Here is a 19,068-nt window from a genome sequence, read left to right as displayed (position 1 = left end):
ACCAATTTGTTTTTTATTCCGGCTTATAGTTTCAAAATAATATCTTTGAAAAAATGGATAAATAAACAGAGTTTAAGAACACCTAACGATCTTTTACTCGTTTTGAAGGGAACATTTTTTAGAATGTGTTATACTTCTTGAACCTAGAGACAATGAAACAATTGTCTCTAATGTTCCATATTTATGTGTCATAGTCATGACTACAGTAAAACATTATTTACGTCTTACAGATACAAGAAGGCTGATTCTAGCTACTTTGTTATAACTTCATTTGAAAAAAAAGATTTGCTAAAACGTTTTAGACGAAAATTAGTTTTGAACGCCAATTATTGACAATTTGTCGCTATAACGTATGCCCTTAGACAATTAAATGACGGCATAGCTAAAATGGTCAATATTTGGTTAAAAATTAACTATTGTTGGTGTTCTCTTATATTCATAAAATATTCTAAATTAAGAATCTTAGAATAAAGGAGGGTTCTTATCTTCAATGTTTTTGTTGTTGTTTTAAACTGTACTGTAATCAATTTCTTTAAAAGGTGTATCTGAAATAGCTTTGATTTGAACGATCACATGGCTAACAAACCTTTATGAACATCCAACAACAAAAATAAAAACACAGAAATAGATTTAGTTTTATTTGGGATTTTTAAACAATCATAGTTGGCGTATCATCATTACTGATGTTTTTGCTTTGTTGTTGCTAAATTTGAACCAATACGATGTACTGTTGAATTTCCCGTTAAGAGCAGAGTAGCCACAGCTTTTATGCCACCATGGTCCCCAAGATGTTACACACTTAGTTTTACTTTCATCATTATCCTGGTCGATCGTTGAGAACTTCATTCCATTATGGTAAGCCATGTTGTCACCTTTATTAACAATAAATAGTAAACTGATAGCTCATTTACATTAATATTTATATTGATGTAAATAAATGTATCTTTAAAAAAAGAACAAAAATACATAGAAACAGTTTTTTTTAAGTGTTACTTAACAATGCTTAAGGCGAAGTGTACGTAATATAACTACTCAATGGATTTTTTTTAAATTTACATGTGGATTCTGCTTGTAAAAATACATCAGAATATAAATAAAAAAAGGGGGTAACCGTTTTCGTTTTGAAAATACAAGCTGTTGAAACTAGCAGCAGGATACGCCAGAAATACAAAGGATATATAGGGAAAATCATAAAAAACGGCAGATATTTTTACTTTAATATGATTTTCTAATTCATTAGTCAACATAATTTTGTTTTAAATTTGAATTGAGATTAAAAAATAAACGACGAATCCATTGGTGCACAGAGAGTCCTTAGCAACCGTGCTAGTTTTCAAGCTATATTCACTTGAAGTTTGATTTTTAGCGGAAAATTATAAAATTTTCGGCGACGTTATTGATGTTTACTGTAACGTCACCACAAATTCTACTCTATAACGCTATTATTCCCATTGTACCGTACAGTATTGTCATACAAATCGTGAGTGTGTGTTACATATTTTCCTAAGTATTGGAAATGCTAAAAAATTAAAGCATTATCGGTTGACATTTAAGCCCTAAAAGTCACGTAAGTGTTGATTCCTACGATGATGGTACGATAAGTATAACACGCTTTCATTGATTTAGTTTCACTTAATAACCTTAGTTTAGATTTCAAACCTAAGTGTTGGTGTTTTTTTGTTTATTTTGTCAAATTCTGCAGTAGGTTGATTAATTAAACCTTTCGTATCTTACGTGCATTTCCACTATAATTCCCAATAGTCAGTTTGTACTTAGACTCTGCATTGCCTATAACAAACGTTTTATACACAACATACTTCTTTGTATTAGACCTGTCTGTTAGGTCTATTCTCAGTTCATATTTACCACTGGATGTCAGCTTATGTATGTATTTGTTTCCTATAATACACATAAAACACTAAATGTGTAAAATTCAGAAAACAGATTAAGGTTGTCCCTTTTTGTTTAAGTATAAACTACAGCATAAATACTACACTACTATCATGACTATATCATATATCATTCGAACCGAAAATGTGTGTACTTCAGAAGTAATCATATATCATTCAAACCGAAAATGTGTGTACTTCAGAAATAAAAATCAAAGGCCAAAAACATTTGTCAAGGCAAAACAAAATTGATCAATTGATTCTAATTTTGAATAGATATAAGAAGATGTGGATATGAATGTCAATGAGATAACATTCAAGTCACAATTTGTAAAAGTAAACTATTAAAGGTCAAAGTACAATATCCATTATGTAGAAGAATGATTGAAAATATGCATCTATTTACTTCCTTATTCAAAACGAAAATCCATCCTTTAATGAGTTTCCTGAGTAAACGTATTCGTCTTTACAAAAAAGGGGGGGGGGCGGTTTAAATTTTTAAGGACTATAATTTTTTCAAACGGAACAGCGACCATCAAAACTATACACAATGTATAACTAAATATTAAAAATATAATTATCTTGTATACCTCAACATGCTCAATGATAGTGGAAAACTGAGTATTGGTCGTATATGTTTTATTGAATACATGCAAAACTGCCAACGAAACAATCTTCAATCTTTCAAACAGACTTATATTTGAGTTTAAACAGTGTTATGCCGTTTTGTCAGAAGTTAAAATGTATCAATAGGATAAGATAGACTGACATCTTTAAGAAGACATTTTTTAATGAATAGATCAGCCTTGTGCATGCTTTCTCGGTTTTAAAATTGAGCAAATTGTGGTTGATCAACCCCAAATTAAATGGCACATGATAAAAAAAAGATTCGTTCTAGCATGCCAATATTAAATAAGACATTTTTTTATAGAATTTTTATAGAACGGCCTTTTCTTTGTTTAAAAATTGAGAAAGTTTCAGTTGTTCAACATGTTTAATCCCAAGCTAAACGACACTAGATCACACATTTATGCAAGATAATTTAACATCGCACTCAACAAACGTCACTTTTATAAGTAAGTCAGACCTCAAATGACTTTTGTATTGTACATGTTGTAGGAATGTTATAACACTTTGCTGGAATATATATGTTCGGACATTGGAGGCTTAGCAACCGAAATCTCGAATATCAACATTGTTTCAAAGCTCACTGTCGTGGTTAACGAACACGACACTTTCTGAAACATGTCCTAATATTATTACGAATATGAATGTTAAGCACGGACAATTCACTTGTTGTGCAATTGAACAAAGTGCTGGTGAAATGTTTGTGTACAACATGTAGCGTGGTTATATTCAGCATTATAGGAAATTTCAAAACATTCCGTCATTACTAAATACCCTTTAGATATCAATCTAACATTGAGGGACATTAAACAGCTGTTACATCTGGCCTCTTTCTGACAATTTTTAAATAAACCCTGCTCAAACAGGACTAGATGGTCCTGCTGCTTGTAACTCTAGATATTCCTTAAGAAATTTAAATAAAAACATCTTTTATCGACAGTATACATTTGAAATGATCACATGATTGTAATTTCTGGAAAGTGTCGGATTGTCATGATTGTTTTGCTCTACTGTCTGGTCTGTATAAATTGGTTTGATATCTGAACTAGGTTTAAGCATTAATATCGCACTGATTATAGTAAAACATAATTTCTGTAAATTTGTCTTTGTAATAAATAAAGCTTGAATCTCTGTAAAGGTTATCAGTGGTTGTACGGCAAATTACTCTTTACCTATGTCTATTATTTAGAGTATATAATCCCTTATCTTGCTTGTTGATTTTTTTTATTACAGTATAAAAATAATAAATCGATTTAAACTTTGATACCAATGACTTCGATTTCTTGAATTAACCACATTTTCTTTTTTACTAGTATATTCAGTCGCTAGTTTTTTTTTATCTGTATGTCTCTAAGAAAAGTTAAAGGAACAATAGTTTACCGATGTTCAATTTTTCAAACAGAAACTTAGGGAATCCCATGAACTTCACAAAGAGTTCAGGTCCATTTCTTCAACAGAACGTGAGACACGCCTTGTGATTAAAAATCGTCCAAATGTTACAAACAGGAATGGGACACAAATTGTAAATTTTTAGATCTGATCTTGTATTTAGTATTTAGATATATCAAACCCGCAAACAAATATTGCTATTGAGTTGAGTAACGATAAAGCCTAAATGTAATACCATTCCTGATAGGGACATTCAAACTTATTGTGTGTCTATTTCAGTCGCCGCTTCTTCCTCATTACTCAGAACTTTTCATCATATCTGTATTAACATATTCGTCACACTGGTGTCTCATGTGGAGCAGTATCTTCTACATCTTCCGGAATACACGAGATAACCCTAGCTAATTTCATTCTTTTCAGTAAGTTTCGAGTTGATTTTTGGTCTGTCATCAAGTGTTTTGTAGAATTTTATTTGTCTTTGTGTTGTTCTTCCAATTTTGCGTTGTGATATTGTCTCCTAGTAATAAGTTTGAATATCTCGTTGATATCTACAGCTTCTGTTTCAAGCAGTTTGAACGATGTCAGGAGCACACCCCTTTTATGAAGTCTACATGTACTATAACACCATGCACGAGCGTATTGGATTACTTGAGATATGTAAATACCATATCATGGGGAATATGATATTCCACTAATAAGAAGTAGGCAAATTGACAAATAGAAACTTAAAATCGTCATGTGACCTTTGAAATATATACTTGTTTGAGGTCGTCAATCTTTGTCAATATCAAATAAAAGGTCAATATATGAAGCATAGATTCTGATTTCGGTTGTATCCTTAATCACAATCTCACTGGGGTATCTGATATGTGGGACTAACATGTGGATTATAGAGTGATAGGAACTTTTCAATGTATCTGAACTTGAAAACAAAGAACTAACTTTAAGCAAAATGGTTATCTTTTGCTCTTTGGAAAGGATCAGCGTTTCAAATTTGGAATGCGGACTGTTAACACCGTTGACTTATACAGTTTTCGTATCAACTTTGATAATAAACATAACTTTCCAACAAGTTGAGACACAACTTTTCGCAATTGTTTTAGGTTTAATAATTTAATGGTAGAAATTTTGGAAGTTTAAAAAATATCGTTTTAAAGAACCTTAAGTCACAAAAACTTACGTGTATGAAATGAAAAATTGTAGTTTTATTCATGTATAGTAGGTTAGATACACCAAACGACTTTTTGACGACCAATCTTAAATTCAAATATGAAAATTAAACTCTTTTCATATTCGACTCTTTGCTATTCCGTCACCGTACTACAATACTTACCAAACCAGTATTCACCGTTAAGATTCCCAAATCCATTCTCATAATCTGTCCAATCTCTTTGGAAATCGACTGATCCATCTATTCTTCTTTGGATAACCTAGAAGATCCATATGACACAGAGTTTACTTGATTGCATGAACAAAAATCTTGTAAAACTAAAATTATTATGCAATTATGTTGTATCAATGGTTCTGATTAGATTACCATTAGCGTATAGTTCTTAATATACTCGGCGAGTACTGTGAGGAGTGCACATATTAAATTCGGAATGTATTGGCTTAAACTTTCTGCAAAAATAATTAAACAAAATTATTATTTTCAACATTGAAATCTTCTTCTACATTTCAAAGCACATACAAAGCTTAAAAACGCGAAAAGTTTATGTTGGAGTAGCCAATCCTTAATGAATAATCTTTAAACGTGTTTTAAACTTTTTGTACGGCTAAATTTTGTCTCCGTTTAGGTTTAAAGGGCTCTTTATTCTGAGGAATATATTTTGGACTTCAAATATTTTGTCTTCGACTATCACTGAAGAGATTTGTGTAAAAGAAATGCGCATCAGGTACAGACAAATTGGTACCGTTAATATAATAGACGTTGTTTTTACCGAAATTAAACCTTAATGATGTCAATCATTTTATTATTACGTTACTCAATTTACATAATAGTGAACGAAAGTTGGTCTCACAATGAGTAACCAATGACGAAAAGAAATATCCTAAACTATGTCATATACAATTTTGAAACTCACAGTCCAACCCCCGGCATCTGTTGTCATATCACAATAAACCTTGACCTCAGATTTATCGGGATATATCTTGTATACACCAGATTCTGTTTTATATTTCTTCAGCTCAGTACAATCCTTCGCTAATTTTATATCACAGATTCCTGAATCAATGTTTTTATGAAAAATTACAATCGTGTAAACAATCAAGCAGACTATTTGTCATTTCTTAGATTTTTGTAACTTGTTTACATCTATGACATTTGGTCTCTTTTAGAGAGTTGTCTTATTGGCAATTATAACACATCATCTTCTTTTTTATATGTTCTTGCTTTTTGAATCATGTTATTAATCCTTCTTAGGAATCACATGTATCTTTAGAAACAATAAAACATCAAACAAACGAACTAGAAGAAAAATTCAAAACGTAAAGTTTTTTTCTTCAAATGGCAAAACCAAAAGCTCAAACACACCAAAAGAATGGAAAAAGCAGTCTAAAAAATGAAGTGGAGGCGTGTTTGTTGTTTCTAGTTCTAAATGTTATATTAATGAAACCCAATAAGAAAATTTTGGATTGTTAATGGAAGAATATCATCAATATATCGGAATGTGAAATTATTTAATCAATTTGTTTTTGCCAATTATCTAAAGTAGCTCCGATTCATGATCACTTGTTCCTCTGTGATTCATGTATTGCTTTCTTGTTTACTAATAACAAAATATGCCGTATGGTTTCCCAAAGCAATAAATATATGCTTCCATTTTTAATATTAAACGGCATTGTGGCATATTATTTATACATTTTTTTTCAAATTTAGTATTGGGAAGGTTGAAAAATCTAAAGTTTTGATAGACATATTTTCAGATAAGGATCGAGATTTCAAATTATCCAGAAGTTCTTTCGAGATTAGAATCCACATATGGTTGATACCTTTAAGCAAGTAAAAAAGTTCACAGTATTTCTGAAGACCTTCGTTCCCTGAGGGTAGAATTTTTGTCAATCTAATTGACAATTCCTTTGTAGAACATGCTGATGAGCTGACAGTGTAACGTTGTTTGTACGCAATTTTGTGAAGCGACGGGTGCCACATGTGGAGCAGGACAACGGGGGGTAACTTCGATATTATTTTGGTAGGGGTGTGCCTTTTTTTGCCTCGAAAAAAGTACCCATTTTGATATAACATTATCTGAAATTCAGTACCTATAGATATATAAATATTTAAGACAGAATAACCTATACTTATATACCATATTTAAAATATGACCCATGCTTATATAAGCTTTAACTCATCATCACTCATAATTCTTAAATATACCAGCTACCCTTAAGTTTTTATATATGAATGATTATGAATTGACATCGTTTGGTGATCATAACCCATATCAATATACAGTTATCAAACGTAAATGCATTTTAATATAGGATGTCATTAAAAGGAGGGTCATTTTTATATAAAATCTCGCAAAATTATGACCCATATTTTGACACATCCCCCCTCCTCGTAAGCAGGACCTGCTTACCCTTCCGGAGCACCTGAGATCATCCCCATGTTTTGGTTGGGTTCGTGCTGCTTAGTCTTTAATTTTCTAATTTGTGTCTTCTGTACTATTATTTGTCTGTTTGTCTTTTTATTTTTAGCCATGGCGGTGTCAGTTAATTTTCAATCTATGAGTTTGACTTTCCCTCTGGTATCTTTTGTCCTTCTTTTACGTATTCAATACTAACCAGTTAAGTCCTCAGATGTGTTGTTTTATGTTATGCTCATTGAGACCATAAAGGACATAAAGAAAAAAAGCTTTGTTTCCAATGACATTTGTTTGTATCCATTTGTTGTGATCATTTTTTCATATTGAAGGTCTCACGCTAAACATATATGAAGTGAAAAGAATATAAACTAAGCAATGCGGTTTTTCTATTCTAATAAGTTATAAAGTAAAGCCTCCATAATTATACATTATCTAGTAATTTTATGCCGTAAATAAATTATGGTTATGGTTATTTATATTGTTCATGTTTTAAATGCATGAATATAACACAAAATCTTTTTTGTTCTTCCTTTAAATAGTTACCATACCGACTTTTTTAAACAAAGTTAACCATGCTTAAACTTACCTTTCACGTCCTGTTTCATCAATCTCAATATTCGTGAAAGCTGCTTTTCTCCACGTGATTCTAAATAAGATATGTTTATCGCATGTTATAAATTTAGTAGTATGGCTGTTTCCAAAAATGATTAATTCAATGTAATAACTATTTGATACAGGTTTAGTACTATTTATCTGAATTATAATATTCTAAAAAGGTTTTATAAAAAAAACAAAATCATGAAAATTGAGATACAATAAATACAGGAAAAGTAATCCCACTTGACAATTCAAATGTTTGAAAAACTATCTCAACCAAAAAACTTTTATGGTCTACTCGGCATTTTGGTTATGGGAAATTTAGGGATCTTTATCGGCAAATTATAAGCAAGATTTTATAAGTATTATTCTTAAATTTTCCTACAGATCGACCTGACCGTTAGGCATTCGTGTAGCTCAATTTACACTTGTTGACTGCTACACGAATTAATGAACATGAGGTTGATAATAACACCCTATGGTCAAATTTTCTTTTGATATTTCGGATTTGCCATACCCATTTATATATGGAGTAAAAAATGGACGAAAGATACCAAAGGGACAGTCAAACTCATAAATCTAAAACAAACTGACAACGCCATGGCTAAAAATGAAAAAGACAAACAGAAAAACAGAAAAACAATAGTACACATGACACAACATAGAAAACTAAAGAATAAAAAACACGAACCCCACCAAAAACTAGGGGTGATCTCAGGTGCTCCGGAAGGGTAAGCAGATCCTGCTCCACATGTGGCACCCGTCGTGTTGCTTATGTGATTACAAATCCGGTAAATAGTCTAATTCGGTAGGTCACATTCATGAAAGGGAAGCGGATTATAGTTACGACGTAAGGAACATATCCGATATCATTTGTGAAACGGTTATTCCATAACGGTCAACCAACTCGTGATGGTGTCCGTAAAATTTACGAAAGACTAAGCTATATCCCTAGTTTAACAACTAAAAAAAGCAAGATTTATTTGGTAAGGACTTTTTATCTTGCTATCGACTTTTGTATTTGCAATAATATCCCGTTGTAGTTAAGAGTAAACTTGTCAAAGAAAGCTTTACAAAATAAAAAGCGTTCATTCCAAAATCAAATGCAGAAATTAAGGTACCTCTTAGAATCCACTCAATTTCAGTCTTAAGTTGTGCATTCAGTTTGACTATATCCTTATACACAGCCATATCTTGAAATAGAAAACAAAATGATTTTAAAATGAATGAACAGAATATTTCAAATAGAGAATATAATAACAAAAAAACATTGAAGTCAAGTGTTCTTTAAAGTTACTGCGGAAATTATTCTAAACATGCAATGTACCATTGCATTGAAAATGTTCACTTCTACTTACTACTGAGAATAGTCTGTGCATCCTTTTTAAGATCTTTTGCAGTTTTGTGATTCTTTTCAGTAAAACATATTCCTAAAATTACAGGATATTCACATATGAAATTAAAAACATACATCGAATGACTTTGAAAGCTATAAATTCTGGTGTACAAAACATGATACCGTTAATATTGTTAATTTTGGAATGCATTTTCTATTAAATAACAAATTATTTATATATTAAGGTCGGCCGGAAGTGTACATATATTTCAAACAGTTTGTCAGTTATATAAATGTTTTCTTGTTGATGAAAGAAATTGATGAAGTTTATCCATGTTGACTTTGTTGAATTGAACAACAAAACGACAAATCAACTGACCACATTTTGATAAAACTAAAAACAAAGTTTTTTTTGGGGGGAGGAGGGAAGGTAATTTTGATTCCTTAAAACTCTGTTTTTGCTGATAAGAAAATAATGACTTGCCAGAATAAATCAGCTATTGTCAAAGTAAAGCGTTTTAAAGATAAAAAAAAAACTATTTATATACTAAATGGAAACATGTGTCCATTTAGTATATACTAAGTAGTTTTGTTTTATCTTAAATGTCATGAGCCTTAAACCAGTTGTAAGAAGTGAAGCAGTAACTACAGTCCACGATCTCTATATCTCTGATATTGATGTCAACACCGAAGTGATGACTACTGGGCTGGTGATACCCTCGGGGGACGAAACGTCCACCTGCAGTGACGTCGAACCAGTGATGTAAATAGTTATCAAAGGTACCACGATTATGATAACGATTCCGATCTGATAAATTAATAAACTGATAATGTCCCCACCCAGTCATCATATATCGTATCTTTTCAGTCGATAACGCAAAATCACGATCGATCTGTCATATGCGAATAGTTTCCCTGAACAAGAGTATTAGCGTGGGATACTTTACGCAGGTTTAGACTATTAAATCAAAAAGGAAAGCTAAAATTGTAAAACTTGTCTAAGTGTATATACTATTAAATGATATTACATGATTCTTTTATAACCTAACACTTTTGAACAGCTTAATTGAAAATAATGCATTCCAAACTGGCATTGTGAAAAGTAAAATAACAAAAATACGGAACTCAGAGGAAAATTCAAAACGGAAAGTTCCTAATCAAATGCAAAATCAATAGCTCAAACACATCACACGAATGGATAACAACTGTCATATTCCTGAATTAGTACAGGCATTTTCTGATGTAGATTGAACCTGGTTTTAACATGTTTAAAGCTAGCTCTCACTTGTTGTGCTTATTATTCATTAGCATTAAATAAAATTTACCTTGTAATTCATGCAAAATATCGTCCACTCTGGAGTCTTCCTCTGATGATTTTCGAGTATTCCGCATATCTGAAATAAAACAAAATATGCCAGATGCCACTAGTGTTGAAGAAACGGCTGAATTCACCCATAGTTAAATACGGTTACTTTCGAAGTTGGGTGTAGTTCCGCCATTTAATTCATAATTCGTTATTCTTTTATCTAAACTCAACGATTTCAATTTCGACTTCCGAATTGTGGTGTCTGCTGTAGACGTTGTTAACTACAATCAACAGTTTGCTGGGTTTTCCTGTTATCAAAGTATGTTCATATGTGGATGATTGGGAAAACAGATAAGTAGGAAATAATTTTTTTTAGAAATAACACTTTATAAATTAAATGCGTCGCAATGTCGCTGCATCATTTACATGTAAAAATATGTTTGTTTTGTTTAATTTTGAAATGTCTAATGGGAACAAGAATAACTTGTACAGATCCGCTACAATATGAATATTCGATAATTTGTTTCTGCAGTGGATTTAAAGGGTCAAACATGTGGACCATTTATTTATTACATTTGTATATTACAAGTGACGTAGGAGCTTTATACGATGTATGAAATATTTAACTGTTGAATGTTCCCTTTCTGTGTATGTGCTTATTTAACGATGAAATTATGCAACATTATTACAAATGTTTTATGGCTGTGTGATTGCGCAATTTGTTTTTTACCTCTATTAAGATATTTTGATATGCAGTCCATATAATAAGATTATTTAACAAACAAAAAAGTCATGTTGAAAATTTGAATAATTTCACCCGACGTACAAATATTTCAAAGTGAAATATATTAATATAAATATTCAAAAATCACAGTCTTTAAATTTTAAGATATTAGCTTAGTGAAACCGGATTAACTCAGATTAAAAGTATTTTATATATCTCACCTATATTCCCTGGTTCTACGGAACAATTAACAGCTAACAACAAGGCACACAACAATATCCAATGCATTATTTTGAATATGTTTGCTTTTCAAGTGTTTGATGCAAAATACTAAATATCTCGAAATGTTTTCCGAAAATGATTGGTGATGTGGATATTTTGATCAATATAGCATGACTTTCACAAAGTTCCACATGTTTCATTCGACAGTTGATACTTCATGATTCAATAAAACGGAGTATATTTTTCTTCACATTTAAACATCGATCTATATCAAATATCAGTCAACAATATTTTCCGACAACTGTAGATTCTAACAAATAGAAAAAAATGGCCAACTGGCTTTTTTACAAGATAACATTATGATAAAGATTCACTTAAAGGTTTTAGCATTACGAATAAATACGAGCTTAACAAAAGGGTAGACGAATTTCTTATTATGGACATACAAAGAATTGTAACTAGTTACTATTTTTCTTGTTAAATCAGTCGTGCTGCTCATGCTCGGTACCAGGAATATGTTTCGTTTGGTAATATCGTAATCGTGGAAATGGATGTGGGTACATTATGTTCGTTACCATCATTGATACCCGTACTCCCTAAAGATCAAATACAATATTATGAGTTTGCCAAATATCGAATGGCTGAATTCGATGTGTATAGTACAACCCAAAAAGGAAGTGGTCTAGCCTTAAACCTTTTGCAAAAAAAGGATTTATAAATATATATATAGATTGCCTAACAATGTAATTTTAACACACTATTTGGAATGTAAATATAAGAATGTTTAAAAATTTTACAAAATGATGAAAATAAACGCAATATTTCGCTAGACCAACTAGCTTTATCTAGCGTACATCTATCCAGGTAAAATCAGATGTAGATGATAAGAAACTTTTGCATCTCAATGTATATCATGTATATGTTGCACTTGAATTTAGCTGCCTTGAAAATACATAATTGGTAGTAGAAGTTAGCAACGTCCATTGGCAAATATTACGGGATAAAAAGGACCATGCTATGTATTAAATTATTTTTTATCTTTCTTGTATGTTTTCTCGTCATTTTCGTTAAGACCATCAGGTTCTAAAGTGTGGAGTTGGTGGATCCAAAAGTTTTCTCTTCTCCTTCTCGCCGCAGTTTTTGTTGGTTTTGTACGATTTACATACCAGCAGTTTAATCTTGGAATTTTATTTTTAAATGTAGAATAAATAGAAAAAGAAATATAATTCCAATATGTCTTTGCACTTGTTTACAAGTGTTACATTTTTGAAAATGTCCAATTATTCTAAGAAAAAAGAAGTCAATAATAACCTTAAACTTTAAATTTCGGTATAAAGTTGATGTCCTCTCACTTAATATTTCAATATATAAATATTATTATATTTGGTGACTATATCTATCCCATTGAAATTGATATTAAGGATACAACAGATATATTTAAGTCTGCCTCATAACTTGACTTAACTCCAGAAATTACCGTGATCAGATAATCTTTTCTTGATCTTGTTGAGCTTTCTGCGTTATGTATGTAACTACTTCCCTAAAATGCCAAAACAATCAAACGATTTCAAAATATTTCTGGTTCCCACAGTCAAAATATTCCATAAAAGCTGAGATTATTTTTTTAATTAATTACATGTATACATTTAATGAATTCACTCTAAACACAAAATATAAATAAATCTGACCTGACCATAAGTATATTGATACGTAGTTGTAAAATTAAAATTGTCTTTTCGTTTAATATACATAACTATGGAAATTCTAAATTTGAATATCATAAATAACACAAAATTTCTGTAATATGTTGGACTATCAAAAAAACCAATACATTTTGGGTTTAAAATCATATACCAACAATTTGACATAAATATACAATAATTTAGTAAAAACATTCTGTCTTATTTTAAAAACTTTTGTTTTTGTTATTCAATGATTTATTATGTTCATGTAACAAATGTGTACCGAACTCTAAGGTAAACTCAAAAAGTGAAGGGGAAAAAAAAGCATTTTCCGTAGAAAGAGTAACTTTTAAACAACATTTATGGACGGAATTTTCATTGAATTTTTTTAATACAACGAAATCTGATCAAAGCGAAAAATATAAATATAATCATTTCGAATCTGGGTTCTAAATTGTGTGGCTTAATTCAAAAGGATAGTATCTTGTTTGAAAAATAGTGCTTATAAATGTGAAAGTAAAACACCAAGCTGATGCATTAAGGCCAACGTGTATAATTTGGTGAATAAAGTAAAGTTTAAAATTAATTATCATTTGTTCAAAAAATATGGACAAATCATATCTAGAATTACAACTTGTTCGCAATGTAACATATAAGAGTTCCTATTATTCATGTATGTTAAGAAGTGTTTTTTTTTTTTTTTGTTGGTTTGAGGAATCCCCGTTACACGTTTCGATAGCTTTTGATTGATTCATTTGATGAAGTCTCGCAATAAAACATGTCTACTTAACTACATGATTATTATCTTCAACCAGCAATTAAATTTTCTTTTGTTACAAAGTTTAAGTGTATTTTCGTATAAAGCATAAACACATATATCCTGGTGTTAAGAAGTAGATATATATACAATATTAGGTCAATGTCAGAACAAGATAAACGTTTTTGTATGAGGCTGAGAAACTGGGGAAGGGCGAGGTTTTACCAAGCTCTTCTCCAGTTTTTGATCGAGTACAAACAATTTTATAGTGTTCTAATATTGATATAATATTGGTTTTTTATACTGCAACTTAAATTAATACATTGATAGCTATTAAAATTGTAAAAGTAATTTCAAACTTATTTCCATCCCTTAATGAACCTCTGATTGTGGAAAAGTGATCCATGATAAAATTGACATTGCACAAAATATCAATATGTAACTATATTTAGGAAATAAACACAACTAGTTGCAGTATAAATCATCATATCTGCTGCTGAATCGGTGACAGTTTATTCTCAATGTGTCTTCCTGCTTGATTGTAAGATTTACCATCCTTACCATTCTTCTTCTAAACAAATATTTAATCCTATTGGACGCTGTTAACCATTCCCTTAGATACAAACCAACAAATCAATTAAAGTATTTGAATTTAGTGTAAGATAAAAGAGTATGTGAGATAGAGTTCTTCTTAATTCTATTCTTTAAGGTTTATAATTCTGAGTTGACAATTTTTCATCTCTGGTGCATTCCTACTGGAGATAGTGCAAACAAATGAGAGTGCCGATATTCCCCTGCTTACAGACCATAAACATAAATTTGGTCAAAAGTGGGACGAAAGATACCAGAGGGACAGTCAAACTCACAAATAAAAAATAAACTGACAACGTGAAAATAAAAGAAGACAAATAGACAAACAATAGAACACATGACACAACATAGAAAACTAAAGAATAAGCAACACGAACAAGGTTGTTAAAAGTTTGTACTCATCATTTAATTACAAAAGCCTGTGTCGCTTACCTTACTATACTTGGGTTTATGAAATCATATAAAAAAGATAAAAATCGGAACAGATACTTGAAAAGTGATTGCGGCCAAATTTGGTTTAATATTGGCCCCATCATTTAATAATAAATCCTGGTGGCCATCTTGAACAGTAAATCAGCAACTAAGGTGAAAATCTTCATTAGCACCTCATAAGGAACGTTTATGACATGTGCAGTTTTATTCCAAGCAGTTGTCTACAAAAGAAGACATTTGTATGTGTCCCCATTGGGTCCTATGTTAAACTAAGTCCCAAGCTGGTGGTCATCTTGAATGATGGATCGGCTACAAAAAAACAACACTTGGTCAGCACCTCATAAGGAATGTTCATGCTGTTTGATTTCTTTCCTTTCAGTGGTTCTCTAAAGGAAAACATTTGTATGTATTTCCCGTAGTGTCCTATGTTGAACTTCAGTCCCCACTGCGTCCATCTTGGATGATGGATCGGCTACAAAGTAACAACACATGGTCAGCATCTTATGAGTAATATTCATTTTATTTTTTGTTACATTCCATTCAGTGGTTCTCTAAAAGAAGACATGTGTATGTATTTCCCGTAGAGTCCTATATTGAACTAAGTCCCACATTGGCGGCCATCTTGGATGATGGATCGGCTACAAAGTAACAACACTTGGTCAGCACCTCATTCGAAACATTAATGCTATGTTCAGTTTCATTCCATTCAGGGAATCTCTTAAAGAAGATATTTGTATGTATTTCACTTAGGGTCCTATGTTAAACTAAATCCCCCGCTGGCAGCCATCTTGGATAATGAATTGACTTCAAAGTAACAACACCTGGTCAGTAAAGCTTATGTTATGAAGACACGATTATTTCAAAGTAAACACTTTTTTTATATTTTGCTAATCAATTTCTGTGTGTATTACATTATAACGTTGTGTCGTTTGTTTTCTCTTATTTTTGAGTGTAAATTCACATTGCGATAAGACGTGTCACGGTAGTTGTCTATCCCAAATTCATGTATTTGGTTTTGATGTTATATATATATGTTATACATGTTTTTGTTATTCTCGTGGGATTTTGTCTATGTGTGTTACATTTTAGTGTTATGTCGTTGTTCTCCTCTTACATTTAATGCGTTTCCCTCGGTTTTAGTGTGTTACCCCGATTTTGTTTTTTGTCCATGGATTTATGAGTTTTGCACAGCGGTATACTACTGTTGCCTTTATTTACCAATAAATCAAATATCTAGGTTAACACATTTATTTTGTGTTATGATTATTCTGTTACGGATTTTCCGTTTATTCTTGCACATTGAAAAGCATCCGTAGTTTTTGTTTACTGACCCATTCTTTTTTGATAAACATTCGTCTAAATCCATTTGACATTTAACTTTAGATATAGCCATCGAAAACATATCCTTAATCGATATGTCATACATTGCACATATATTTTCTAGGGAAACTCTTTCAGACATCACAGGAGGGGCTTGGCTGTCTTTTCTTGCTTTGAGACACTGTACAAATGCCTGTAATTCAAACATACTATTTTGTATTTATTAATAATTGTATATCTCTTATCCCCTTCTATTACAAAGTTGTGACTCCCTCGAGAAAATTTGACCTTAAGTTGATTAATGTACTATTTTAGGTTCCTATTGGTCATATAGCTCTCCACGTGTTTTGAAACTAAAGCATCCTATTGTAGTCAGGATTATGACATTTGTTATCTCCTCGTTTGATGTGTTCGTGTTTTTTATTTTGTCATTTGCTTAGGGACTTTCCGTTTTGAATTTTCTTCGGAGTTCGGTATTTTTGTTATTTACCTTTTTAGAGTATTATTTGTATTCGATTCAAATAAGGATAGAATTGTTCATCACAGTATCGCAATCTACCTGTATCTAAGCTTTGTACAAATAGATTTTATTTCTTGATGTTTGATTGTACTTATAAAAGTTGTTTGTTTCTTTTGACTTATCATTGGTCGATTAGTGCATGCTAACTATTTTGTCAATGTCATTAGAAAGGTAATAGCATGTTAAAACTCTTAACCATTACCTTTATAACTTTTGACATATTTGAAAATCGGAAACCTCAAAATATTATTTATTGTTACTCATATATATTTGAGATATACCTGTATATCGAATATCTTCCGAACTTTAACGCCGTAATGCAACAAGCTTGTAAGTCAGATCTAGGGCTAAATATCACCTATAATATATTAAATGCTTTATAAAATTATATGTCATGAGCTTTGCAACATATATATGTAATCAAGACTAGTGAAAATAAAACACAATATAATTATAGTTTAACTACTGTAAAACTTGAATAAACTTACTCCGAATTAATGACAAAATGTGTAATTTTTTAAATATCCAATCAGCCATATAACCGATTCATTGGTATACATAATTATCATCCTTCCCTACCGCTATATCAGCTTCCTCAACATATCCGTAAAACTCGTATCCAGTTAGCACGTGCAAGTGAGGAGACATTATCAAGTGAACAGGACTTATCAACAAATTCTCCGAACATATTTCCTTGTATTGTAATGGTGACAAGTCACCAAATATATTCTTTTAATAAAACAAATTACACTTGCAGTACTTATTTTACAATAGACCATTTCTTTTTTCCTAAAATTACTTTACATTCTGAAACGAGATGTTGATAAAACGGTGTCGACGGCAGTCTTGATAAGTTCTGCCGGGACTACTTTTTTCAGAACTGAACTATTTGACCTGATTTGAACTATTGATCTGACCTGTATTGAGATCAATCTATCGATACAAATGTCAACAATGCGGGGTGGCTGTTTAAATTATTAAAAAAACGTATAGTGAATATCAAATTCACAGTAAAATTAATAATAAAAATTGATTAATTAAATGCACATGTTATATACACTCTAGATTGAACGTTTCATTTTAGATAAAAAAAATAGCCAAAAAAAATCTACAGCACTACATCAACCCCTTTCTGACAAGTCTAAGGTCTTATTTTCGTCTGCTAAAACAAAAACAAAAAAACAAACATACAAAATGGCTACTGACAAAAATGATGCTTTTGAAGACCAATCAAATAGACATTTGTTACATCAATTGGGGGGAAATTCAGCACATGAAAGTCAAAGTCAAACTGATGATGATGCAATATGGGAATCGGAAGAAGACACAAATGAACTCTTTTAAAGTACAGCTATTTGTAAGATCCAGGCAGGGGGTGATTCATGTATGTCTCAGAACTGCTTTATTCTTTTATATAATAGTTAGCTAAGATTGAAATAAAGTTTGCAAGCTTTTTTTTAAAATTTTGTTGAACGGTTGCTATGGAAACATGCAGCCATTTTTTGAGGAATTTATGATGAAATCAGGCATGAAAATTGGAAAATGTCTACTTTTTGGTTGCAGCAATTTCATGATAATGACAATTTCAAGAAAAAAATAATTTCAACATATAATTAGGCATTATTTGAAGTTTATATTTGGATGTTGAGGTTGTGAATTTTTTTTTTTATATTAGGCTAAAATGGTATTTAAAAAGGTGCAAAAATCTGTATTTTAACATTTTCTGAAACTAGCTTAAATATCATACTTTAAATCAAGAAAAATTGACATTGAGCAGACAAGTTCATTATAAACTATGATTGCATCTTAAAGTTCATACATTGAATTATTAAAAACACGAAAAAAACATCTGGGTTTTTTGAAATTTTTTGTTACCATGGCAACAAAAATTGGTAAAATTCATAAATATGACAAAACACAAAAAAAGCCCTAGCAACCGGTCTGAAATTGCTGAATAATTCAGAATCAGCATCAAATACATGGTTTTCTAGGTATTGGATACATATAAATAATGGAGTTTGAATAATATACTCAACAGTTAGATAGTTAATTTACACTTGATCTGCTTTTGGTTTACATTGGGGCAAAA

At 31.1% G+C, this 19,068-nt stretch overlaps 1 protein-coding gene across 2 annotated transcripts; it reads right to left on the bottom strand.

Annotated features, from left to right (window-relative positions):
* Nucleotides 1-624: 624 nt before the first annotated feature.
* Nucleotides 625-11,797, bottom strand: LOC143054328 (fibrinogen-like protein A). 2 transcript variants are annotated; one of them, XM_076227307.1, is made up of 9 exons: nucleotides 11,677-11,797; nucleotides 10,751-10,819; nucleotides 9,448-9,519; nucleotides 9,211-9,282; nucleotides 8,079-8,138; nucleotides 5,990-6,129; nucleotides 5,239-5,335; nucleotides 1,735-1,899; nucleotides 625-872 (listed from the first exon to the last, which is right to left on the bottom strand). In XM_076227307.1, the coding sequence occupies exons 1-9, from the start codon at nucleotides 11,741-11,743 to the stop codon at nucleotides 658-660; spliced, it is 957 nt and encodes a 318-aa protein (XP_076083422.1). In that variant the 5' UTR covers nucleotides 11,744-11,797; the 3' UTR covers nucleotides 625-657. The 2 variants fall into 2 exon arrangements, with proteins under 2 accessions (XP_076083422.1, XP_076083423.1); XM_076227308.1 differs by lacking the exon at nucleotides 9,448-9,519.
* Between the last annotated feature and the right edge of the window lie 7,271 nt (nucleotides 11,798-19,068).

This window comes from Mytilus galloprovincialis, chromosome 12 (assembly GCF_965363235.1).
Source record: "Mytilus galloprovincialis chromosome 12, xbMytGall1.hap1.1, whole genome shotgun sequence".
NCBI classification, from domain to species: domain Eukaryota; kingdom Metazoa; phylum Mollusca; class Bivalvia; order Mytilida; family Mytilidae; genus Mytilus; species Mytilus galloprovincialis.
This window is presented reverse-complemented; position numbering and strand designations above follow the sequence as displayed.

Coding starts and splice junctions, on each gene's coding strand:
- LOC143054328 (XM_076227307.1), bottom strand. CDS start 11,743: ATGCATTGGATATTGTTGTGTGCCTTGTTGTTAGCTGTTAATTGTTCC. Junction 9,283..9,447: donor TGCACAGACTATTCTCAGTA/GTAAGTAGAAGT, acceptor TTCTATTTCAAG/ATATGGCTGTGTATAAGGAT. Junction 873..1,734: donor GAATTATAGTGGAAATGCAC/GTAAGATACGAA, acceptor TTGTTAATAAAG/GTGACAACATGGCTTACCAT.